Below are 26,080 nucleotides of genomic sequence, written 5' to 3' on the forward strand. Positions count from 1 at the left end.
CACACAAACTTAGGAACAATGGTTGAAATAACATAAATGAAGAACACAAGAACCGACCTTATTGTCCTGCATGTCACGGTTGGCTCCATTCTTCAAAAGCACAAGAGTGGCCTCCACATTATTAACTGCAGCTGCCCAGTGCAGAGCGGATTTGCCTAAAATGTTACGATGGTGAGAAAAGAAGCACATTCATGTTACTATTTTTCTGGGACTAATCAGAGCTCCTAAAGTTAAATGTTCCAACCCGACTGAAAAAAGTCTTATACACTTTTAATTTGCATGCATCGATATAATAAGCTTGTCCTGCTTACATGCTAGCATGCTCTTATACGAATACTGCAGTTTACCATAGTCCAAAGGTGACGGGACACAGACCCAAGATTTGTTTTAGTGTGTAATAGAAATTGCTATTTTGTAACGTTGAAAACCTTAGGCTCATAATGTCCTAAACAAAAGAGAAGAAAGACAAATTCGAAGAAAAGCTCACACTACTTGATGAATTTTCGAAAAATAAACATTTCTTTTGGATCCAAACGTAAACAGTAGCATTGCCCCCGTCCTGAAACACTATTTTTAAAGTGCATTTTTAAGGAAAATCCTAAATTAGACGCTTCGGGCAACCGGCCTCTGACTTATAGTACAGAAATAAGACATTCCACAGGAAGAGTAAATATATGAAAAGATGCTGACCGTGGTCGTCTACAGCATTGATGTCAGCATGGCAGTGGATCAGCTCCTCCACCATGCCCTCCACAGCGAGCCTGGCTGCCAGCACCAATGGAGTCGTGCCGTCATTCATCCGGGAATCCAGTTCTGTTGCACGATTTCGGATCAAAATCTGACAGAAGGCAAAGATACAGACACATGAGATATGATGAGAATGACATGACGGACGATAGTGATGCAGATTTCACAAGTAATTATCTGTTCGTAGTAGATACCCTCGCCTTTTAAGAGTATAGTTTAATTAGTAACTACAATGGTTAATAACTGATTCTGATTGTTGTCTCACCTGGAAGACTCCCTGGGCGTCAGCCGCCACAGCAGCATGCAGCGGAGTTCTGCCCATGTTGTCATGAGCGTTGGGATCAGCTCCAGCGTCCAGCAGCCTCTTAGCAGCATCAGCCCTGGCGTAGCGAGCAGCCAAGTGGAGCGCCGTTTCTCCTGTACGGTCGGTCTGAGCCATCAAAGAAGCACCCTGAGAGATCAGGTCTGAAATGACACTCGGTCCTGGTTCATCTCCTCCGCTCTCCTCCTCCTCTTCTCCGTGCAGGCTGCAGTCCGGGCCTCCACCGTTACGCAGCGACGCCAACATCAGTGGGGTGAAGCCATCTGAGAGAAAATAAATTCACTATTAAAAGAAGCTCTTGAGAATTAATCAGATCTAGAAGTGTACAAGAACATTCTTCTCACCAGGTCCCTTGACATTAACATCCAGACAGTCGGCATCCACGTCGGCCTGTGGGGGAGTGAGGGAGATGTCGGCAGCCTTGCGATGCTGCAGGGTCCACTCCCTTCGGTCAACACCTCCATCCATAGAAATGAGCAGCAAGGGTTTTTCCTCAGTCTATAAAAAGCAATGACAATTGAAACAACATTCACAACAACAAAAAGCCTTTCCCAGGGGATCTTCAGGGGGAGATAGCACGTCTACAGTGTAGCCCACATAGAAGTGGTGTACATGCTCTGAAAGCTGGGAACCTGAAGATTCATTTCAGACACATCTCAATGCTTGTCAAGTAAACGTTGTCTTTTGGTCAGGCGCCTCTTCAAATAAGTGTAGAAGGTCTTAGAACATTATGATGGAAGTATATGATGACCACTCACATTGCATTTTTCGTTAATTGTATGTGTAAAGGGGAGAAGAACACATGTTCATTCAGATATCTGGAGGTGAGAGGTCAAGGGACCCCGGTGCATATGGCCACGCCACTTTTCCCCTTGCGTCTTTTAGCCTCCTTCCTGACAAGCGAGCATGACATGGTTGGGACCAATAGGTTATCAGCTTTATTTCCTTTTTTCCTTTCTAAATTCACTTACTCTTGCTTTCTTGGACGGGACCTCGTCTTCCAGCCATCTCTGACTCTGACCTCCATCAATCATGGCTCCATCTTGGGCCTTAAAATTCCTGATATGAGAAAAAGATAAAAGGTTTAAGCTGCAAGTAACATTTCTTTTGACTTATATTTATTCCAAGACCCAGCATGCATGCTATCTTCCAATCATTCTCAATCAAACAGCACTATTGATCACTGGGAGCCGGACAGTACAACTAAAGTCTTTGAGCTCTTATCGTATAACAGTGGGAGGGATACTTTTTCACATGCCCACATTTTCCCCGAGATCACCTGAGAACATTTCACTCTGGTATGAATTCCCACCCAGTTGTTGTTATCATTATTATATATTAAATACTCTCTAAAACAAGCTGTTGGTCTGTTTATCCACTCACTTCATGTCAAAGTCATCCTGACCGACAGGCTCTCTTCTTTTGTCATTCTTATTGGCCAAGAAGCCATCAGGCAGCCACAGGTGACCATGTTTGTGCTTCCTCTTGGCTGCTAACATCCCCAGCACCAGGATAAGCAGGATAATAACCACTGCCACTCCAACCAGGTACATCAGAAACGGTGGCCCGTCTGGATCCGGGTGTTTACCTGGAAGAGAATAAACTAAATACAAGTTATTTTGTCTTAAATTGATTTATTTTCACCTAAAAACAAACCAGTTAAAATCCATTTACAGTTACTGACAGGCCTACTTACTGTCAACTGACACCAGAGGGTAAGGCAGTTCAGCCTTGATGTGTGCTGCTGCAATGAATGACGCAGCCTCATTAGTGTTGGAGAAACAGTCGGCAGAGATCTGGTAACATTCACGGTTATCGAGTTCGACGTACACCACAGATCTGCATGGATGTGAAAATACAAAGACTGTTAATGACACGCACGAGTATTATAAGAGAGCTTGAAAGAAGAGAAAGTACGCATCATGAACTATCCTTACCCAATAACCTCCCTCTCCATCTCCCGCTTGCTTCTGCTCCTCTGTATCTGCCGTCCGTGCTCATCCCCAAAGTAAGGGTAAACCATCGGCTCATTATTTTTATCCATCTTCACACGCATGTTGGTGTGCAGCAGGGCTCCCAGGGAGCGCAAGAAACCTCTTAAGTCTCCAAGCAGCTCCTTGGGCTGCAGCCGCACCACGATGACCAGTGTGCCATCCACCTCTTTAGGGGGAATGTCAGCTGAGCAGTCCAGGCCGTCCCAGCCACAAGCCTCCGTGTGGCAGCTCTGGTCACAGATGCCATTCCCAAAGTGGTCTGCGCAGTACTTGTCATACCTGAAAACACACAGTACAAGAAAGTTGGGTGATTTGGTTTCAAAATGTTTTGGACTTTACACTCAATAGCAACAGCAAAGACCAAATAAAGAGGAGGGTCACATACTTGCAGGACGGTGTGGTATCCACGCACTCAAAGCCGTCAAAGAGGCAGCCAGGGTTGTCGCACTCCTTATCACAACGTCCATTCTTAAAGAGATCCCAGCAGGAAACACTGGCGGTGCAGTTAACCCAAGGCTGCGCCCAGTTGAGCGAGCAGTCGCCTCCATCCCACTGACATTCATGGTTGTTACACTGATCGTCACAAACTTTATCCCCTGAATGCTGCTCACACTGCAGATAGGGGCAGGTTGGAGTGCGAGGTACGACTAGTTTGTTCTCGCAGTATTGTCCGGAGAAGTACATTGGACAGCGACAGATGTACTGGTACGGGTGGGAGGGGTCTTTGATGCAGGTTCCTCCATTCTGGCAGGTCCATGGACACCTCTGTTCATTCTCACAGTGTGGTCCACTGAAGCCTGACTGGCACTGGCAGTACAGGTGGCCAACTGGGGACTCCGCACAGCGTCCACCATTCTGGCAACGTAGCTTTACACAACTGTAGCCTTCTAGTTCACCACAGTTAAACCCAGTAAAGCCCTACGAAACAAAACATGTTGTTGAAGTGAGAGAGTCATTTTAAAACTTAGGCTTTGGCTACACATTTGTAAAGGGGCAATAAAACTGCAGCTGACGTTTAATGAAACAAAGTATAAGTAATATACAGCACATCTAGGTTGTCCTACAAATCTGCTGCTTGTCTACTATACCTGAGCCATGGTGTGGCCCTCTGAAGCAAGCATGAGAATAAGAGAGGGAGCAAGAAGTTAGTGGAGAGAAAAGGTAGTAGGAATTATTAGCTTTTTTTGCACTATGGAAGTTTTATTTTAGACATATCCCTTTGCATCCGGTTCACACTGAACTCTGGCATATGTGCAAAAAATGTAATGCACAGAACAAAATCAAAACCATGCATATACACGGCATGCCAATAGTTATTTGAAAGATTGTCAATCAAGACCTTAATGTAAACAAAACAAAAAAGTTTAGCATAACACTGATTACGATCCAATCAGAGCGCAAGGGAAAAACAACAACTCTAAAGTCTGTTTGCACTGAGAAAGTAATAGAAAACATATTATTTAGGAAGCAAGCATAAAAGAGGAGAATGGATTGAAAACCATGTTATCTTATGAAACCAGAAGAGACGTTAAAGAAACTTACGGGAACACAGGAGCAGGTGTAGCCATGTACTGAGCTCATGTTCATAGAGCAGACGCCACCGTTGTGGCACGGCTTAGACAGACACAGATCCACCATGGACTCACAATGACGACCTGGAAAATAAATGAAATGCTTTGCATGATTCCCAAAACATTTACATGATTGAAGCACAAAAACACTCTCACCTTGCTGGTTTTCTAACATACAAAATGGGATGCGTCCCATTTGGGTCCCTTTGAGCGGCTAATATGAACATACCCGTGTATCCAAGACGACAGCGACACTGGTAGTCGTTGACCAGCTGCACACAGTCGAGGCTGCCGGGGGCTTTGCAGGGCCCAGACAGGCATTCATTGAGATCCCCCTCACAGTGTTCTCCTACGAATCCTGGAGGGCAAGAGCATGTGTAACGGCCCACACCGTCCAGACACTGTCCTCCATTCAGACAGTGAGGTTTAGAGGAGCCATGCTTGGGGGCACAGTCATCCACGTTCCCTTCACACTGAAGGCCTGCAGAGTAGAGAACAGACGGATATCACTGTGTGCATCAAGTAAAGCATTGAAGCTGCTTTATGAATGTTTATAAAGGACAGTTTGTATCATTCTGTGTGTGTGTGTGTGTGTGTGTGTTTATTTATTTAGCAGACTTACCACGTGTTCCAGGTGGGCAGGCGCAGGTGAAGTGGTTGATGAGGTTGATACAGGTTCCTCCATGCAGGCATGGCCTAGAGTGGCATTCATCAACATCATACTCACAGTTGACCCCCTGGTAGCCTGGTTTACACTGGAGCAATGAAACAAGAGACAGAGGTTAGCTCATTGTGTGCTTTGGGAAAATTGCTGCTAGTTTGAATTAACATACAACTTGAAAGATAAGCTAACAAACACATGCATACACAAACAGCTGAGAGTTGACTTACTATGCACTCGTATGTGCCCTGATAGTCCTTGCATGTAGCTCCGTTGCGACAAGGGTTTGACTGGCACTCGTCGACCATCTCTACACAGTAGCTGCCCGTGTATCCTGGCTGGCATTCACACCGGTGGGATTTGTCCACATCCATGCAACGTCCGGCGTTCTTACACACATTTTCAACTTCCAGACCTAGAGTTATTTCGAAAAGGAGGGGCGTATAGTGAATAACGAATGTGAATATTTGCTTATTCTAAGATTTTGTCTGATGAAACTGTGGGCAGGAAACAAAATGATCTTTGTCCGGCTTCTGTGAAACACCTATTTAATGATAACTGCTTCTATTCTAATGATGAATAATGTGTTGTTAAGATAACAACTCAACTGAAGTGGTTCCTCACCATTCCTGCCAGCAAAGTCCTGGCAGGTCATGTTAGGGACGTCACAGTAAAGTCCGGTCCATCCTATTTGACAGTGGCAGGTCCAGGTGGTCGATGTCTGAGAGCAGGTGCCGCCGTTGTGACAGCGCACCTGGCTGCAGAGGTTCACTAAGTTCTGCATACAAAAAAACAAGAGGGGAGAGTTACAGTTGACAGACAGACATCACATCCGGCCACCTTCTTGAGTTAGATCATTTCAGTTGGGTGCATCGAACCGAACCATGTTTCTAATCAAGGTCTTCAGATTGTCAAGCCTTCTTCAGTGTGGAAGCAGCAGTTTGTTTTATTCTGCTTTGGTCAGCTGTATTGTTATAATGCTTTACAATCTGTGCAGCATACACCCTCTATACATAGACCCTGGGTACTTTAGTTGCTGTATGTAGAACACATATGACCCAGCTCCCGCATGTTACCCGCTGACCCGCTCTGGACACTTGCAGTAACTCTTTACCTGGCAGTTCTGTCCATTGTATCGCACGGGGCAGGTGCAGCGGTAGGTGCCCAGGCCATCAATGCAGGTGCCTCCGTTCTTACAAGGCTGGGAGTCGCACTCGTTCTGCTCGTACTCACAGAATGCCCCGTAAAAACCAGGGCGGCAACGGCAAGAGAAGTGGTTGATGTCATCAATGCAAGTCCCATTATTCAGACAGGAGCTGGAGGGAAGGAGGAAATTAAATGAGTGACTAATGACTAATGAATTAATAAACAGCACGAATGAAGAGGCTGGACAAACAAAAGAAAACAAGAAAGCTACTTAATGAAGTACACAATCTACAAGCGCCACTATATTTTTAGTTTTTCCTCTCGCCATTCATGAAGTGCAGCTAAAAAAAGGTTCAAGTTCAAGTGCTTTAAACATAGTTTTCTTTCATTAATCAGGTAAATGCAGGATATACAGTAAACATCATCCGGGAAGAATTTATTGCAGAAAAGCAGAACGTTTAAGAATGGAAATAAAATGGAGGTTTTATGCATCGTGCTTTGAATGAATGGCTCACCTCTCGGTACATTCAAGGATGTTGTGTTCACACAAGATTCCATCAAAGCCTGGTCGGCACTCGCACACAAAGCTGTTGACGTAGTCCCGGCAGATGGCCCCGTTCCTGCAGGGCTGACTGGCACACTCGTCCACCTCAGTCTCACAGCGCTCCCCTTCAAAACCAGGGCGGCAGTCACAAGAGAAACTCCCCACATCGTCCACACAAGAGCCTCCATTCAGGCATGGATCTACAGAGGGGAAAATAGGCTTTTTATTACCAAACATTTATTTTAAATAGCCGTCACTGAATGAACAATTCATCCAGTCTGGCTTACAGAAGCACCTTCCCTTGCTTTAACAAGTTATTATTTTAAGATATCTTTACATCATGCATGCTTACACCCATGTGTAACTGCATATCTAAGGGGACTTTCTATACTTCTGTGCAGTAGGGCTTGGGATAACACAACACATGGCTGCATAAAAGCAGAGGTGCAGCTTCCATCGGGTACAGAAACTACAAAAGTGACTGAATTAGTTGAAAGTGAAACTCACTGGGTGAGCAGTCGTCGATGTCTGTCTGACAGTTGTGTCCTCTGTATCCAGGAAGACATTTACACGTGTAGCTGCCCTGGTTGTTCATGCAATGACCACCATTTTTGCAAGGGTTCATTTTGCATTCATTCACATTTTCACTGCAGCGTGTACCTACACGATTGTGAACAAACAAACAAAAGATATTAGTACAGCATCAATCTAGCAGTAATGCATCATATTAGATTTGACTTTGCTCACACTGTCTCATAGTCTCTGTCTCGCATGCATACAACCAGACAGACACATATGAACACAACATCTGACAGATACACACATACCTTCCCAACCAGCAGGACATTGACAGGTGTAAGAGGTGTAGTCTGCAGATGGTCGACACACTCCTCCCCTCTCACATGGATGAGAGGCACAGGGAACCTGTTCCACCTCACAGTGTTTACCTATTTTGACACAGCACACCATATTCAGTCGGCTGCTACAAAGGTTCCTATTGCAGCTAATAATAAGTGGATGTGGAATCACTAACCTGTGAATGGCGGACTACACTGGCAGGCATAATTGTTGACTCCATCTATACAATTTCCATGATTCAGACAGGGCCCGGATGCACATTCATCTATGTTCTTCTCACAGTTTCCACCTAATGAGAGAGGAGGGGTATTTTAAATATTCATTTTTTAAAAGCATTGCTGTTTCCTCTCTTGACTAAGTAAAAAAAAATGGCAATGCTGGAATATATTATTGATAAATATTACCTTTGAATCCAGGGTGGCACATACAGGTGTAGCCATTATGTCGGTCCAGACAGGAGCCACCATTATGGCACGGACTGGGCTGGCACTCATCCTTTTCCTGCTCACAGTGTTGTCCCATCCAGCCGGCTACACACTCACAATGATACCTTTACACAAAAGAAAGGCAACACACACATTTACCACAAAGTGATAATAACAGCAGCTCATTTCCAGCATCTGTTCAAGAATAGCTATTACTTGTAATATTATACTATTGTATACACACACATAGGTGTGCTGATACTTGAATGTTCTGCAGGGGCAGGCTGGACAAAATGTTCCAGCAGTAAGGAGCCTCCGCGTCAAATTAGAGAAGGGGAAGCACCATTAAAATGAAACAACATGGGGAAAAATTAATTGGTTGTTGGCCCGCCTGTTGCTTTGCATAATTCCACAATATAACTGATGTGTGTTAGCCCATGTTATTGTGCAATATGTCTGAATGCCATACTAAGCTATTATACACGGCTACTGGTTTGCACCTGGTGTTGCCCAATAGATTGTATGCTGCTATTGTTTATTGTTATTTGCACATTAGACAGCACTTTGAGTACTGCTCTTACTTGACCTCCTTTTACATTGTTGACCTTATCTACTGCGACCTCTTTTAATTGTGGACCTTCTTTTATATTGCTGTTAACATCAGGGAGTGCCGTCGCCATTTCGTCGTACTGTTGTCTTGCAAGGCAGTATAAGGATAATAAAGTATCTTAATCTTAAATCATATTTAAGCATTAGATTAGATAAGGACAGATGGTCTCAGATCATAACCTTTTCAGGAGTAGCAGTATAAGGTTAACATACCCGTGTTGCTGTTCGATACATTCTCCGTGCACACAAGGCTGAGGAGCACAATGGTCGGTCCCGGAGAGGCACAGAGGGCTGTGGGTGCTGGGGGGGCACAGGCAGTGAAACCCGTTGACCCTGTCCACGCAGGTTCCCCCGCTCATACACGGGTTTGAGATACACTCGTTAGTCTCCGCATCACATTTGAGTCCTATCAGAGAGCAATTCAGGGAGAATTAGTTCTTGATCGTCCTGTTGATCTCAGCATCAACATATTAGCTTGCAGTGTTACAACAATATAGTTATTTTATCCTCTATCTGGGAAAACATACCTGTGTATCCTGGAGCGCAGACACATTTGAACTCGTTGATTCCATCGTGGCACTCTCCGTACTCGCAGGGATTGCTGGAACAGTCATCTTCATTGATCTCACAGTTCACCCCTGAGTGGAAACAATCCAAAACAAATGAATATATAGTAACAAATAGCCAGTTTATATGCTTTGTGATTTTTTCCCTTTTGGTTGAAGTGAGTTGCATAATAAAGCAAGTAGCTGATACAAAATGTGGCAGTTTACACATTTACCACCAGGGGGAGTAAGACACCATAAAATGTAGTTCGGCAAGACGGAGAAATGTTAACAAACACTTAAAATACAGCAGAGGCACTCTAGTACGATATTAAGTTAGAAAATTAACAAGAATAACAATTGTTAAAGTGGAAGAGAGCAAGAGAGCGGAAAATGATGAGAAACAGGAAGAGGGAGAGACATACAAAGAGAAAACTAGACAGAGAGCGAAAAAGGATCAGAGGAGGGGAAGTGGAGGCATGAAACCAGAAAGTGAGACCTGATGGCAGTTTTTGTAAAGTAAGGACAGCACAGACTTCAGTACCAGGCCTCAGGGTGGTACAGCGTACTGAACTGAGCATATTAATCCACAGAGCAACGTGAGGTAGCACCACTCAACCCAGACTTGTGACTGCTACACACACACACACACACACACACACACACACACACACAAGTAGAGTGCTCTACACTTTGTACATCGAAAGCTATACATAAGTTCTAAACGTGGGGCATGGGGGGTCTTTACATTCAAATCAAGTGGTTACCTCCACTGTTTAACTTTTAACAGCCTCAAGAAGAAATAACGAGAAAGCTCTCAGAACATGAATGCGACCTGGCTCAGACTCTTTCAAATAAGATTATTTAGAGCTAATTTATTCTTTAAGGAACTAGAACTTATACAATGTTTTGTGTTTATAGTTCAGGCTGTGTGGTTACTATAGCAACCAGATGTCACTTGGGGTTTTGGAGCTTTGTTTAAAACCCTGCAAAACAAAAAGTGCCACCACAAACAATTCTTTGAGGAGAAATTGTCTGAAACTCCTCTCGTCTAGTACGTTGGTGGATATTTCAGAGTGACCTGATATGTGTCTTCTCATGCTGCCCCCCCAAACATTTAATGACAGTCGTACAACTGCATCATTTAGCACATGTCAAATGACTCTTTTAGTTTGAAGCATACATTAGAACTTGTCTCATTAATATACATGCAATGACTTCTGTAACACACCAAGCACCTACCTGTGGTTCCAGGTGAGCAGTTACACTGGTAGGCATTGACCAGGTCGACGCAGCGTCCTCGGTTCTGACAAGGGTTGCTGTGGCACTCCTGGACCTGGATATTACAGATGGAGCCTACGTATCCAGGATAGCACTCACAGGAGAAGGTGGCGATGCCATCTTTACACACACCATGGTGGCAGGGCTCTGGCACGCAGTCATTGATGTTCTCCTCACAAAGTAGACCCGTGAAACCTGCGGGAGGACATTTCCTCTTAGAAAAATAACCAAAGACTATTGCATCATGGATCAAGTGATTATTTCTTATTATTTTCCGGGTTTAAAAGGATATGGGGTTTCATGTGATGCAGTTTAGCATTTCATGTTCTTATAGCACAGCAGCAGAGCAGGCCCTACACATGAGGATAAGGAGAATGTTGCTTTGACTTTAACTTAACATATTGGTATTCCCTTTTACCTTCAGCACATTCACAATCATATCCGTTGGGTCGGTCGATGCACTTGGCCCCGTTTAAACAAGGTGTGCTGGAACACTCGTCTATGTCTATCTGGCACATTTCACCACTGAAGCCTGAAAACAGAACAACATGATAAGCATAGTAACAAACTCAAACATATTACAATTATTTCATAAGCCTGAGAAATACATGAACATAGCTACACGTGTACCAACCTGCTGGGCATTCGCAGACAAAGCGGCTGACCTGGTCCAGACATTTACCCTGGTTCAGACAGGGCGAGCTGAGGCACTCATCCATCTCTATTTCACAATGAGTCCCCTCAAATCCTGCATGCGTGACACAAAACAAGTATATATGATTTCTCCCTTTTCTCAAAAGCTACAGAAGCCAAGGAATGTATGTCTTTAATCCCATTCCTTTGTCATGTCTAGGCATTTTGTATTTAAACCTAGTGGTGTCAGCCACCTCAGCAGACTGTGCACCACCAAGGAAGTCATGTTTTCGGTCATTCTTGTCTATTGTTAGCAAGATATCCAAAACAATTGCAACAGATTTGAATGAGATATGAAAAGGTATAAGGTCTATACCTTAAGAGAATAAGAGACAACTTTTGTGTAGATCCAGATTAAGGACTTTCAATAAAAAGATTGCATGTTTTTCAACGTTTTGTTTACTTTCTCATGAACTATATTTGAATTGTAAGTAGTGGCACATGTATCACATTAGTGTCTATCACTCTGGATATTTTTTTTTCAACCATTGGTAGCTTTGGTGGAGTTATGTTAGTGCTTTGTAGTTATACATAACAAATTGTAATCCACTACATTTCCATCTTTTCCTGACTGACAAATTTCAAACGCTGCACTTTTTCAAAGATCATCTGGTCTTATAAAACATTTTTTTTAATTGTAAGGTCGTTTAAAATTTCTCAAGAGATGTACCGGGCATGCAGATGCAGGTGTAGTCCCCAATTCGATCCAGACATGTGCCATCGTTCTGACAGGGGCTCGAAACACACTCGTTGACATCTTGCTCACAGCGTGGCCCAGCATAACCCCGAGCACAGTGACACGTGAAGGAGCCGTCAGTGTTCACACATTGACCACCATGCTCGCAAGGGTTGGTACCTGATGAGGAGGAGGAGGAGGAGGAGGAAAGAGGTTGAAAGCAAAGCAGACTGGCAGAGATGCAGGTTATGTGTCGTTAGAACTTTCTCTTTCTCACCAATGCTGCATTCGTTTCTGTCGCTGTTGCAGGTGTTGCCTACATATCCAGGTGGACAGTTACAGTTGAACATGCCACTGATGGGGTTGGTGTCACACTGAGATCCTTCTCTACAGGGGTTACTGATACACGCATCATGTCTATGGCAAAGCAAACCTGAAAACAACACCATGTTGACAAGAAATTAGTAAACAATACTATCGAGAGTTAAACCCTGACATGTCCAGTAATGCAGTCTTGCTGAATTGTATTTTAGAGTTTTGGGAGCAAAACTGGGCCACATTACTCGACATCTACCGGCAATTTGAGGACTGTTTTCCTCTATTCATGTTGACAAAGCAACAGCCAATAGGAACAAAGACACTCAACCGACCAATATTGAAACTCCATCACTCGCTCAGCCAGGGAGAGACTTTTGCGTTTATAGGACTGGCCCCGCATCGCTGAAATGTAATGTTCTGTGCTAAGACAAAAATGTCACATTTATTCTCAAGGAAAGACTTAATCCAACATTCATTGTGTCTATAACCAGCAAAATGTGTGGAAATAAAAATCTATTCTGCATTCTTCGATCTCACTTGAACATTTTAAAAAGGTCTGTGAATTATCCGTCCGTCTGCTGGAATTTGTTTATGTTTTTTGTACAACGGTCTCTGTTGAAAAAGAGATCCCAATCTCAATGAGACTACCTGTTTAAATACATGATTAAATAATGTGGTATAATTAGTGTATTTGAGGGTTTGACATGGTTCATGTCTTTTTCCTCAAAGAAAAAGCTTTGATGAATTTGTGAAATGATCTGTTTAGGGAAACATCAATTCTGGTTGAACTTGTACCACAGAAGAAAGATCTATTATTCTATGTATTTAACAACTGTTTTAAATTTCTATTCCCCCCCCCCCCCCCCCATATTGTAAACACAACACATTATCTAAAAGGGAAGTATTGAACTATGACTGTTGATTTGCAGTTATTAGTCAAATGCATTTCAGGGTTTGGTAAACAAATGTTTCACTACTGGCCCACCTGTCTTTCCGTAGGGGCACACACAGACGAAAGACGCAACGCGGTCGATGCATGTGGAGCCTGGGGTGCACGCAGCTGTAGCACAGTCATCGATGTTTTCAGAGCAGTCGGGTCCACTCCAGCCATTAACGCACACACACACATAGCTGCCAAACAGGTTGCTGCAGGTGCCGCCATTCTGGCAAGTGTTCGGCTGCAGACGACACTCGTCCACATCTTCCGTACAGTGCTGACCTGTGGAGAGGCAGGGAGGTGGAAGACAATGCTCTATGTCAATACTCCGTGTTAGGACATAACTCAAGGTGTAACCTCGTGAGTGTTTCCAGTATAGAAATCTGAATATTCACCTTTAAGCTTACCGTCTTTTATAGAAAGCTTTTTAGAGATGGAAAATATACAACATGAGAATACTATTCATCCATCGTGGCCATTTTTGAAGACCCTGCTCACATGGGCTTATTTCTCCTGGTTGGATTAGTGCTACATAAACTCAGACAGCCTGAAGGAAGCTGATGTACAGTATGTATGTTTGCTTTGTAAACGGAAAGCTTATGTATGCCACACAAGTGTGTTAGCACAGACACGCCTTGTGTGAAGTACGGGCCTCCGTAGGATGAAGAAAGAGTACAAAAGACTGGTAGGAAGTTTAATATCAGAACACACAAGATGAATGGAAGTTCTTATCACTGATCACAGCACAAACATGATTCAGCTCAACAGGCACACAAAAAAATTAAGACTTAAATGTAGAAAAGATATTTCGTAAAGGATATGGCTAGAAATAAAATATTCCAAAAGCCGTGTTCAGACCGACTTAAGTCCTGCGTGAAAAGACGCAGACCCCTCTCGTTGCTCTGAATGGGGCCAGTAAAGTGACGCAGCGGGGATGGCAACACAAAGGTTTTGAGAAAAAATATAAACATAGTAATCCAGGAAAAAAGTTGAACCTGGCTCAACTTCTTAACGCTGGCAGCGTGGCGTCATCCAGCAAAACGCTGCGGTGGCCAATCAAATAGGAGCAAGTGCACATTCCTGGTAGATTACTTCGAAATGTGAACGGCTTATTTCTACTGTTTACAAAGAATAAAAAAATGACCACTGTGAAATCCTTTGTTGGTGTATTATTAATAACTGCAGTGTTTTGGCGTCTGATAAGACTTTAAACTCATGGATCTGTTACTCCAACTGGATGGCATTTAATGCCTCACGATACCTTAAACAACACACTACCACAGTTGTATGTAGTGTAGTAGTTAACATGGGCTCATCGGCCTGAATGCCCGCACACATAAATCCCTTACCGGTCCACTCTGGAGGGCACTGGCAGTTGTAGGTGTTGACTCCGTCCATACAGGTTCCTCCATTGGCACACTGATGACCGGGGCAGTCATCGATGTTGTTCTCACAGTTAGTCCCGTTGAAACCTGGCACAAATGTTTGGGTAAGACATGCCCTCAGATACATAAATTGTAGTGTGATATTCTCTGGTGCAAGTATTATGACATGTCCTGGTAGTGTATACACAGCAGCCCTGTGTGTGTGTGTGTGTGTGTGTTTGTTGTGTCTACTTGCTAACTGTAGCAGACTGACAGTACAGTGTGTCTTACACAACACAGCCGACAGCATCCGATGTTTGCACCTCAAACAACATAATGTAGCAATACAGACTTTTAAAGCTACATTCGTGTATAGATAAATACCAGTTACTGTGACACTCTTTTTCTCTTCCTACATTCAATTGTCTTCCCTTAAACTTCCATTTCTCGTTAGTCTCTCTCTCTCTCTCTTTCAGTTTAGGTTTTTCTAGTTCATATTCAGCTTTAAAAAGAGGAACAAGAATTTCAGAATTTGAATCGTCCTACCTGGAAGGCAGTGGCACGAGTAGCTGATATCAGAGTTCTGGTGGCAGGTGCCTCCATTTAGACATGGTGAGGGTGAGCACGGGATGTAGGAGCTCTCACAGTGTCTGCCAGTAAACCCTGGTGTACAGATACACCTGCAGCAATGATAGAGTACATCTCATTTAATTCAGTCTTATTTTGTTGTCATCTTCGAAGAAATTTCAGATAGTGACATATTTCACATCTGGGTATAATAAACTAGATTCTCACTTGTAGGAGCCGGGGGTGTTGAGGCATACTCCTTCATTCTGGCATATAGAGGGTGTGGCAGCACATTCATTTGTGTCATTAAGGCAGCGAGGACCTGTGTAGCCAGGAGGGCAGGAACATGTGTAGCTACCAGGCAGACGGAGAACTGCACGCTCCACTGTTGGCACAGGGACTGGAGAGACAGCTGTCCTCATGCTCACACTGAGGTCCTGGGAAGGGGCAGCAGAAGAGATGAGCATTAGTGATTAAGCTATCCTATGTGTCCACCTGTGGAGAATTATGGCTTAGATACTAGAAGAAAAGCAATATGCAATGATAGGTATGCATGTGTGGTTATCTAAAAGGCTTCACATGTTGTGTTTTATCCCATGATAGTTCAGTACAAATTAGACACTGTTTAGCCCCCACTAAAAAACACCAGTGTAAGGTAAATAATAGACAAATATTTTAAATCTGGATCCATTAATGTATTACAATACTCATATTGATAGACAATCAGGGGATCCATGTGACAAACAATCAAGCAAATAATTATATTAGTTTTAAATAGGATATAACAGTAAGCAAGTGTGTAACAAATGAGTGTTCTGGTGATAAACAAAAGATATCGCGGCCTCCTGAGAGGTGAATAAACAATGTCTCACCTGTCCATCCTCTGGCACACTCGCACTTGTATTTGTCGAGGGACAGCAGGGTGCAGACACCCTTGTTGGCACACGGGTTGTTGGGGTAACACGTGGAGTTCTGGGGAGTTTGGCAGTGTTGTCCAGTGTAACCAAGAGGGCAGGTGCAGGTAGCGCTGCCTGGTACAGGTACACCAGCTAACATGGACACAGAGCAGTTCCCTCCATTCACGCAGAAGCCAGGATGACAAGGGTCCTTATGTTGGCAGTACTCACCCAGAAACCCTGGTGCACACCTTGACACACACACACACAAACACAGAAATCAATGACAGAGCGTGCAAAGGCATGCACAAGGATTTAAACCTAATCAGCCCTAAATACAGACAATATAGTTGAAAGATGAGCTAAACAAAAGGACAAATATGTGTGTGTGTGTGTGTGTGTTTGACAGAGAAGCAAACAAACAAAACAAAAAAGAGTGAGTTTCAGTCAGGTGGACATAATGCACCACATGAGACAAAAGCATTGATAGTGCAGCGTAACATCTGCACAAGAGTCCTGTAGTACACACAGATCAAAGAAGGAAATGAAGCAGCTCAGGTCAACAAACACAAGTGCCTAATGTGATCTAAACAACAATATGTGGGGAACCACATCTCTAAGTACACGTAAAAACGTGTGGTTGTGCATGAACTTTTATTACTATCAAAAGGTTAATGGTCGGCATTTGTTTAATGCCTTTAAGAGAGATATAAAGCTATTTGGTACTCACACACAGAAACACACATTCAAATGTCAATGAGCTAGTTGGCAGGAGAGGTTGCAGTCTTGTGTCTTTAAACACGCTGTTAAGATGTGAACCACTAACCCTCAAATTACTGAGAAAACTACTCTGAGCTGTTGCCCGGGACTCAAAATTAACTTTTTTTTCTTCAGGATCCCGCATTCTACTTTCAACTGTCCCAGACCAAAGAACCAAATCTCAAATTAAAGTTCTTTATAAGTATTTATTATAAACTATGCAAGTTAACTCGTATCACTCCATTGATGGTCTGCCATGGAAGTTCTGCTAGTTGTTCCCTGCACTTACATCATCTCCCTGTGGCTTCCTTCAGGCGGCTTCCTTGCTTTTCTTTTGACGACTGTCGGGTTTTCCACCATCACGGAGGATTCTCTCTATGATTCATTCATTTTCATTTTCAAATTTGAACCCCTAAAAACTAAAATAATATATATTCCATGACGCATACCTGTAATAATTTGTTCTTTGTGTCCCAGGTGCCCCTTTAATTGCCATCCTTTATTTCGAGCGCTGCTCTTACCCCGTAAATCGTGTAAGACAAAAGGGGGAAACTGAGTTTGGAGAAAGGGTTAAACTGGGGTCAGTGATGGAAAAGAAGAAGTTCAAAAGTAGAAGGATGTGAGGTTGAGTTATCTGGAAGTTGTTGACTGAAGACTGGCAGAAACTGAGAACAACAAGTGGAAAGCACCAGCAAGTATTTGGGCAATGTAATAGATGAACAATATAACAGATAAGTAATGACATAATATACAGAAATGTGTCCACAGTAAACTACAAGTTGTATACAGTGTATGACTAAAAGAAAAGCAACACTTCCTTTGTGTTATGACCACATTTGGTCTACAGATCGTGTCTGTTTCCTCTGCTCATTTATTGGCCCCTTTTTTTAGTTTTTCAGTAAAGTGATTCAGCAACATGCCGAACAGTGGGCCTTTACAATATTACACAACATGTCCACTAGGAGATCTCATCAGAGACAACGATCCCTTCGTCACTTTCTATTCCTCTGTTTTTCTCAGTCCCTCCCACTTTCGCTCACCACTTCTCTATGTGTGAAAGCATTTGGTAAGGTGTTATTTTGTTACTGCGAAAACAGGTAATTTCCCGTGTGTGTGTGTGTGTGTGTGTGTGTGCGTGTGTGTGTGTGAGAGACACATGGCAGACACACTGTCTGGGGACTCTGGGCGACAGAGCAACCTGCTGCCTCTTACACAGGCCTCTAAACCTGCCTCCCTAGAGGGGCTCAGGTAACATAATAGGAGAGATGCACCACAGAGTAACTAACACATACATACACATGCACAGAGAAATGAATACCTTCTTTCATAACCATTCCAAATGAAAAAAAATGATGCTTATTTCACAAATAAGCAGACCTCTAGCATGTAAAAACATAAGAAAGCGACAGAGAAGAATCCGAGATCGGCGTAATGAGCCATATAAAACAAAGACGAAACAGTGGAGATGGGAATTATTCGATTATTCAGTCTCACGCTAACTAACTTTAATTTATTATTGGCCACCCCACCCCAAAGCAGCTTAACAATATTAGGTTATGAGCGCATGGGAATCAAGACATTCATGAATCATGCCAGGCACAAGTCTCACAGATCAATGGAATCTGTGAGACTTGTGCTTGGTATGATGTCTGAGTCACCCAAATGTCTCCTTAAATACAATAAACAAATAAATAAACAACTTCTGACAATAAATTCCCACTCAAACTATCATAATTAGTTCTAACATACACCAGTTTATTAAAATGCAAAACAATAAAAAACACTAAATTGAATCAACATCGTAATATTGAGGAATATTGCTCATGATTTCCTGTTTGTTTAAACTTGCTCCTCTTTACCATATTCTAGTTAAAGTCTGGTAATATTCTATCTTTTTCTTATTGTGAACAAAATAATTGATCCTACTTATAAGTATTTTCTGTGTAGCCAAAGCCTGATATATTCCATAGACCTACATTATTAAAAAAAGAAGAAGATTAAAACACATTAATGAGCCACATTGTAGAATTGTGCGACATGTTCCTTCACTACAATGAACATGGGAACTGTAGTTTATTTTAAATCAAATCCCCATACACTGTCCTGCTGCCAGTAATACTGTCTCGTGAACCAAAGCCACTGATGAAATCCACAATTTACTCCAGCTGAGTAAAAGTTGCTTTTGCTCTTTTAGGGGATTCCTGAGCCTTTTTTAAATATGAAAGTATACATGTGTTATTTTAAACTGTTTTAAAAGATGTGCGGCTTAAGAAGGAATGGATCGGCTTGGGGCTGAGAGGCGGCGAGAGAAACGGATTAACACATTGCTGGTTTAGGTTTTTTTCATGGGATTTTTTGACACTAACTAAACAAGAGTATTGCCAGCCTTGTCTTTTAAATATATAGTTTATCTCCCCCAACATGTTGTTTTAAAAATCTGCTATTTGCACATGCTCATGGTGCTGGTTAACAGATAAACAAGTTGGTAGATTAGTGACGTATGATCTTCAAAGAAAGACAGACTTCATGCCTCTTCACCTTAACTCTGTCAGATTAGACATGGCCACCCTCCCTCTTTCCTGTCTCCGTCCCTGTATCAGCATGTCTGCAGTGCAACCCCCCTACACACCCCTAAACACATGTCTATATACAACCACACAGACACACATAAATACACAAACACAAAGATGTCCCTCCCCCACTCTGAGCACAAACACAGCTTGGTCATGATGTCACAACAAGACAGCCGTCGTGGGAATTAGGGTTGCTTTCTTCTCCTAGAGAACCTTTCCGCCCCCCTCTCACGGAGTAATGACATGGCCCTCTGCCCTGTGACATACATCACATTAGCAGACTGTCACACAAAGAACACCGTGTCCAGGTTAATACCAGGTTTGCGTTTCACTGGGAACATTTCACACATTTTCACTGTTAAAAATATGGGGAATATGAGAGGCATTTTCAAAGTGAGAGAGGAAATTTGAAACGTTTGCTTTGCTTTAATGTTTAGCTTGGTTACAAATGTTTTGAGTGGAATAAATCATGTTTCAATCATTTTACATGAATTAGAACTTCTAAGTTAGGAAATCACTAAATGTGCACAATAAGGATAAAACAAAAAGGTATAGTCTACACCACCCTTCAAGAATTATTTTCCACTTTTGTAAAATCCTAAATATGCATAGTAACCTCTCCTAAATTAAATCGCAGCTATCTAACCAGTGTTGACAGAACCAAATGCCATGGCGTCAGGAAACGATACCTCCTTGCCCTACAGGTTTCACTGGCAGATAGAGAGCTCTTTATTAGCCTCTGGCTGCATCACTAGAGCCTCAGGCAAACAGACAAGGCTGTGCATGATTCACATTAATGTCAGGGAGTGGTGTCTCACTGCGGAAGAGATAACCTAACACACTGACACACTAGTCTGTCACTTAATGCGACACAGGAAGCTGTGTGATTTTTCTGACAAATGTCCATACCCACTACAGAACACAAGCAAGAATTTGCACACAGATGAATGCACACAGACACCTTAACACACACACACACACAGTCAGCTCTACTTTCATGAACAACTCAGCAGAGAGGGTTTCTGCAGCCAAAGTCATCTATGGGATTCTTTGTTTTGCTCCATGAGGACTTTTTTCCCTCCTCTTTTCCTCATCCTTCTCTTACTCAATGTAATTTCCTGCAACCTTTCTTTCCCTCTCTTTCTCACTCCTCCACCTCTCATTTTCTAACCAACTCTCGAGGTGTCAGGTTTCTACAGCTGGTTCACATTAGCGCCCCCATCTCACGCACACCCCTCCCTCTCTCTCTCTCTCTCTCTGCACCCCTTCTCTCCTTCGTTCTCTCCCTCCTCCTCCTCCTCCTCTACCTCATGCTGACCTCTGCCTGTCCTGGCTGGCCGTGGGGCTTCAATGAGCAGAGAGGAGTGGGTTGATTCTTACTCAGTCATGTAATGTCTCCCACCTCCTTCATTCCTAATTCCTATGTCCTGAGATCCCATACTCTCTGCTTCTCCTTCTTCTCCCATCCCAAATCCCCCCTTTCTTTTTTGCCAATTCTCTCCTCATACCTCTCCACCTTCCTCTCCTCAACTAAAGCCCCCCGCCCGCCCCCACCACCTCCTACTCCAGCAACTATTCTAGTCTCAGCAACGCTTAATAACTTCATCATGCTCTCCCCCTGCGGCTATCGCAGGGAAACAGTGTGAGAGTTGTGAGAGCGCATAAACCAGCTCACATTTCAATCCCTGGATCCTTCCCTGGCTTGGCTAGAACATAGGTGGCCTATTCACTGTACTGTAGTCCTGTGTGCAAGAGTGGGCATCACAAGTCAAGTGTAGAAGATGTCACTGGCTTTGTTGTTGCTTCAATGCCGTTAGTTTGGTGGTGGAGATAAATCGGGTACTAAGAAATATTTGGCTTACCATAGAAATTGTAGCTGCAAGATGTCTAGTAGATCATTTTAGGAAAAGACAAAAGCGCATGCATAAGAGGGAATAATAATACATAAAGAGATGGGATATGGCAAATGTAAGCAAAAGCACATATCAAAGAATCAAAGAGAACTTTGTTGACCTCAAAGTTCAGGAGTCAGAGAGAAGGCACTTAAAAAAGTGTGTCTCTCGCTACCAATATTAGCTGTTCTTATTATTGTTAATAAAAAACAATTGCATGCAGGCTGAAATTCAATAGTGGTATTCTGTAGGGAGATGTAGTGACTTGAACCAAGTAAGAGTAGAAGAGCTACGAGTAAGGAAATGTCTGCTAGCTGTTAGGCTAATGTATGCCGTGTAAAATGCCAGAGGCTTAAGCTAGTGGTGACTAGACAGTTGACTGTCAGCATTAATGCTGTATTTATTCAAATTACAGACAAGAATTGAGGGAAAAGAAAGAGATCAACAGCTCTGCGTATGTGGGAAGCCGTCTAGTTCTTTCTACTTATTTCCAATATCACTTGCCGTCTCCATTGCCATTTTCAAAAATAAACAGTCGTAAGTGGCCAATCTAAAGGAGTATATCCTGTCCAGTGTGTGGAGAGTCTGGCAGCAGTGTACCATTTCGGCCCATACATCAGCCAGTCCCACAGAGGAGAAAAGGCCTGTTCTACATTGGAAAATGTAAATGTACCTAAATGTAGATGTAAAGGTTCAATTATGGAGGATGGAAACTATGAATCCATTACTTAAATTATCGTTAGTGGCAATGTAGTTTTAGTTGGTTTGAGGTTTTTGGCACACACCCTCACTTCTGAGCATAGTTTTTTCTTTCTCATTTTCTTACAGAAGAGCAGAGGCATCACAGAGGAAGGAGGTGTGAGGGTGATGTCAATGATGTATCAAAAGAAGAAAAGAAAAAAGAGGAAGGTGGATAGAGCAATGAGGGGCAAGTAAAAGCCAGAAAAGTAATGAAAGAGTGAGACATACAGAGAGGAAAAAGAACCTGGCAGTGAGACTGAAAAGCATCAGCGTAGACAGAATAAAGGAGCGCAGAGCAGGGTGGAGTCCAAATGGGACATGTGGTAAAATCTCAGACTGTGTTTAGAAACATGTTCAAAAAGACTCATCCGAGTGGCTGTGGTACGCAGCACGGGATCCATTTTCTCTCTGTGCGCTCCATCTGCCTGCCTCTATATGTTGTTCTTTCATTATCCTGTTTCTGTGGTTATTTGATGTGGAATCTCCAACAATAGGTCTGTCGGTCTATAAACATTTTTTTTTATATATAGAAACGAAAAAGCAAAAAAATATATAGTATCTACACTTCACTTACGGTTACTTAATAACTGAAGTCATTTCAATAGCAAATATATTGCTGCAGCGCACCCGAGGAAATGTACTCCCGGCTAATTTATTGTATACTGTGGTATTATTTTGTTGTATTGTTTGTTGGAGTGTCTGGTGTGGAGGATTTATATCCTCTTCCAGACATTTTCAATACATTTCAATAAAGAACTTCCCACTGGCACACGACCAAGTGGGAAATTAAAGAACAATGTCTTTATGTGTTTCTTCCTTGTCTCTAAATTGAAGTCAAGCGTAATTAAATTGAAGGGATAATAGTCGATTTACTTTGCTGACTGATTTGAGTGAAGCTGCACTAAACCTCACACAGGTCACAGCCTTTACATCACGGTGCATGTATAGAGAACATGTGACCTTGTGACAAAACTGAAGTCCGTTTGACCCCACAGTGTCATCATCAATGTGTGACAGAGAGCCACTTGTCACCTTACTGTATGTGTGTTTATGGTCTGGTCGCTACATTCCCCACCGTTTTGTTAGGCTTCCTGTTTTGGAGAGCGAGTTTAAATCTCCAAATCTCCAAGCAGCCTGGTGTGCATCTGCATGTTTGTTTGTTTTACCCTTCGTTTGTTTTTGTGACTGTCTTTTATCGTGGTGATTCTCAAAGAGAGGGTCGGATCCCAGTGACCTTTGACGGCCATGTTAGCACTGGTGCTTAAAGGATCAGGCAATTAATTAATTGACAACTATCTAAGTATTACGTTTATTTGAATAATCTTTTAAGTTATTTATAAAGCAAGAACACAAGCTGGTTACAGCTTCTCACATGTGAGGGCTTGCTGATTTATTTTTATTTTTTATTTTATCTGATTGTAAATTAAATATCTTTGGGTTTTGGGCTGTTGGTTGAACATAAAAAGAAATACTCGGGCTCTGAACCATTTTTCACAAATTAAACAATTGATTATTTAGATGTAAATAATGCCCGATAATAATAATAATAATAAAAAAGTTTATTAAACAACCATGGTTGGTACTGAACAGTCTACTTGGCTCCAGTTTTTTCCCTAACTTTGTGGAAGTATAAGGTGCATGCATTAAGTGGTGGGTTTGGAGCACCACTCACAAGAACATTTTACATTGTTCAATTAAACATTATTATTGCCATATCTGTAAACAAGAATGTTTAATGTGGAAAAGCTAAAGCAGATAATAAATAAACAGCACCAAAAAGCCTTCCTTAAGAAGTCTACTGGCAACCATTAGATCCGGGAATTATAATTTAGTTAATTTTGATGCTCACATTTATTTTACATTAATTTTGCTTAGGTGTTTCCTAAACGGCTTTAGTGCTGCACCTTATAATGGTAGGGAAAACCCTGGTCTCATCGTTCGGACTCTTAAACACACACTCAAGTGACACATAAGACTATTACATAACCACCATATTTATACTTTACATGACACGACCCAACTGAACTTCAGACCTCTCTGTACCAGCATGTGAACTTGCCCGAGGCTCAAGGTGCCCCTGAGACACACACACAGACAGAGCACATACACAAACATATACACAAAGAAACGCTTATCATTGTGGTTCCAGTCTAAACCACATCTACAGTGCTGTTAGCTGGGCTCTGGGAAGGAGATAAGTCGGAGAGTAAGAGCGGGAAATCACTGCCCTGGGTTCCAATCACCTACTCTAGTGTTTATTGACTTTAGTTTGGATCATATGCCTAACCCACTTATAAGGTGTGGAGCAGAGAGGAGTGACGTGCTTAAAACCATTTTGTCTTTGTCTGTGTCCTCCTCCCACTGTCTACTCTGGTACCCCCTTTTTTTAAAAATCAAAAGACATGAGACTGAGAGGAGATGTGGACGTAAAAATCACACAAAAGCAACAGCAAGAGCAAATGATCCTCAACCAAGCTCTACAAACACACAGCTATGAATGAACATGGAGCAAATACGGCTGTAATAAAGGCAAAAGCAGATCTCGACAATAATGGGGTTGTAGGAGAAGGATTAAGAGGCCTGTTGAGTTGTGTCCAGAGGCATCTAAATCCCTGAGGCAGAGGGAGGGACGGAGGCATGGATGGATGAGTGACAGTTTGATGAAGGAGGCGTAGCAAGAGGGAAATTACACTCCTCTCTCTGCTTCGCTTCTCCCTCGTCTACCCCCCCTCCCTTGGCTGCTCTCTCATCATTAGTAAGGAGTTGTGCTCCGAGGTATTCCTCCTCAAATTACCTGAAAAAAGACATCCTCTTTTCTTCTGGCCCTTTCTCTTCCTCTGTCTGCCCTGCAGGCAAATTCTACCTGTCAGATCAAACAGGCAGCAGGTCTACACAACACAGTAACTCTCCCCCTCATTTAAAAAACCCCAAAAAGAAGCCTTTTTTAAATAAGCATAAAAGGCATGACAGTGACTGCAGGAGAAAAAGAGAGTGAGAAGGCATTGAGAGGGAGGGAGAGTTAATCAGTTTGCATGATTGCCAAACAGCAGACAAAGAGATCTTGTTCTGGAGGAAAATAGGGTTTGGACAACATAATGTGTCTAGCCTCACTCTAGCACACTGCTCAGGTATTAAGTCAGTGAGTCAGACTCCATGTTAGTGTCAGGAATCCTCCATGGCCCATAAACAAGACCACTGTTTCTGTGCTGTTTGTCAATACCTCACCAGAAAACATCTAGGAATCCCTTCAGCAATGATGTAAGTTACAAACACCTAATAAGCAAACTTGTGACATGCCCGAATCCCCACAGCGACACACTCCCAACACACTTTTAACACACCCAGGACAGATGGCTTGTAGTGACACCGGTTAGACAGCTTTTCCTGCACCCTGCCCTGCTAGTCAGCTAGTCAGCCTCTCCCATGCACTTTAAACTCTCTTTCACAACATATTTAATGTCCAAAAGAGACACCTGATGTTCCTATGCAAACACACATTTCCAGCACATTTTTAAACATCATTGTCTTAGTCTATGCTACTGAGATGCATGCAAGCACACACCTATTAAAAGTAACATACATACTAGAGGTGTTATGTTTTCCAGGATATATGGGAGCAGAAGAGGATCTGGAACAAAGTTGCACAGAAGCTCATTCTGTTGCCAATCAAAACAGGGCCTCGTCTCCACTGTGTGCAGCGGTTTCATTACGAATATCAAACAATAATTATTTTCCTGTTGTTACATCAACTGCCAAAAGTCAATAATATGATTACACTTGTCTTTCTTCTCACTCTCAGCATTAAAAACAGAGTAATAGTGCAATAGAAATGCCTTAAAATGTCCATCAGTTGTCCACAGTGGTATCATATTCGCTGTCTGTTTAATTATTCAGTTACTCGCAGTCTGACCCCATGAAAACCTAATTAGGCTGGTTTGGAGCCAAAAGGCCAAACTGACTG

At 42.6% G+C, this 26,080-nt stretch overlaps 1 protein-coding gene across 1 annotated transcript in view; it reads right to left on the reverse strand.

The window, feature by feature from the left end:
* The window catches only part of notch2 (notch receptor 2), a 42,539-nt gene that overhangs the window by 3,712 nt on the left and 12,747 nt on the right, over positions 1 to 26,080 (reverse strand). The window contains 33 exon segments of the mRNA XM_029430227.1: positions 58 to 155; positions 691 to 838; positions 1,013 to 1,332; positions 1,414 to 1,567; positions 2,041 to 2,128; positions 2,453 to 2,657; positions 2,766 to 2,908; positions 3,007 to 3,342; positions 3,449 to 3,981; positions 4,606 to 4,718; positions 4,864 to 5,115; positions 5,257 to 5,389; positions 5,526 to 5,710; positions 5,920 to 6,073; positions 6,410 to 6,611; positions 6,957 to 7,185; positions 7,493 to 7,645; positions 7,813 to 7,932; positions 8,019 to 8,132; positions 8,248 to 8,393; positions 9,091 to 9,283; positions 9,405 to 9,515; positions 10,665 to 10,898; positions 11,122 to 11,235; positions 11,338 to 11,451; positions 12,067 to 12,252; positions 12,350 to 12,505; positions 13,376 to 13,609; positions 14,677 to 14,799; positions 15,238 to 15,371; positions 15,487 to 15,623; positions 15,625 to 15,695; positions 16,131 to 16,405. Coding sequence (XP_029286087.1) covers positions 58 to 155; positions 691 to 838; positions 1,013 to 1,332; positions 1,414 to 1,567; positions 2,041 to 2,128; positions 2,453 to 2,657; positions 2,766 to 2,908; positions 3,007 to 3,342; positions 3,449 to 3,981; positions 4,606 to 4,718; positions 4,864 to 5,115; positions 5,257 to 5,389; positions 5,526 to 5,710; positions 5,920 to 6,073; positions 6,410 to 6,611; positions 6,957 to 7,185; positions 7,493 to 7,645; positions 7,813 to 7,932; positions 8,019 to 8,132; positions 8,248 to 8,393; positions 9,091 to 9,283; positions 9,405 to 9,515; positions 10,665 to 10,898; positions 11,122 to 11,235; positions 11,338 to 11,451; positions 12,067 to 12,252; positions 12,350 to 12,505; positions 13,376 to 13,609; positions 14,677 to 14,799; positions 15,238 to 15,371; positions 15,487 to 15,623; positions 15,625 to 15,695; positions 16,131 to 16,405 — 5,908 coding nt within the window.

The sequence above is a fragment of the Cottoperca gobio genome, chromosome 4 (assembly GCF_900634415.1).
Source record: "Cottoperca gobio chromosome 4, fCotGob3.1, whole genome shotgun sequence".
In the NCBI taxonomy this organism is placed as follows: Eukaryota; Metazoa; Chordata; class Actinopteri; order Perciformes; family Bovichtidae; genus Cottoperca; species Cottoperca gobio.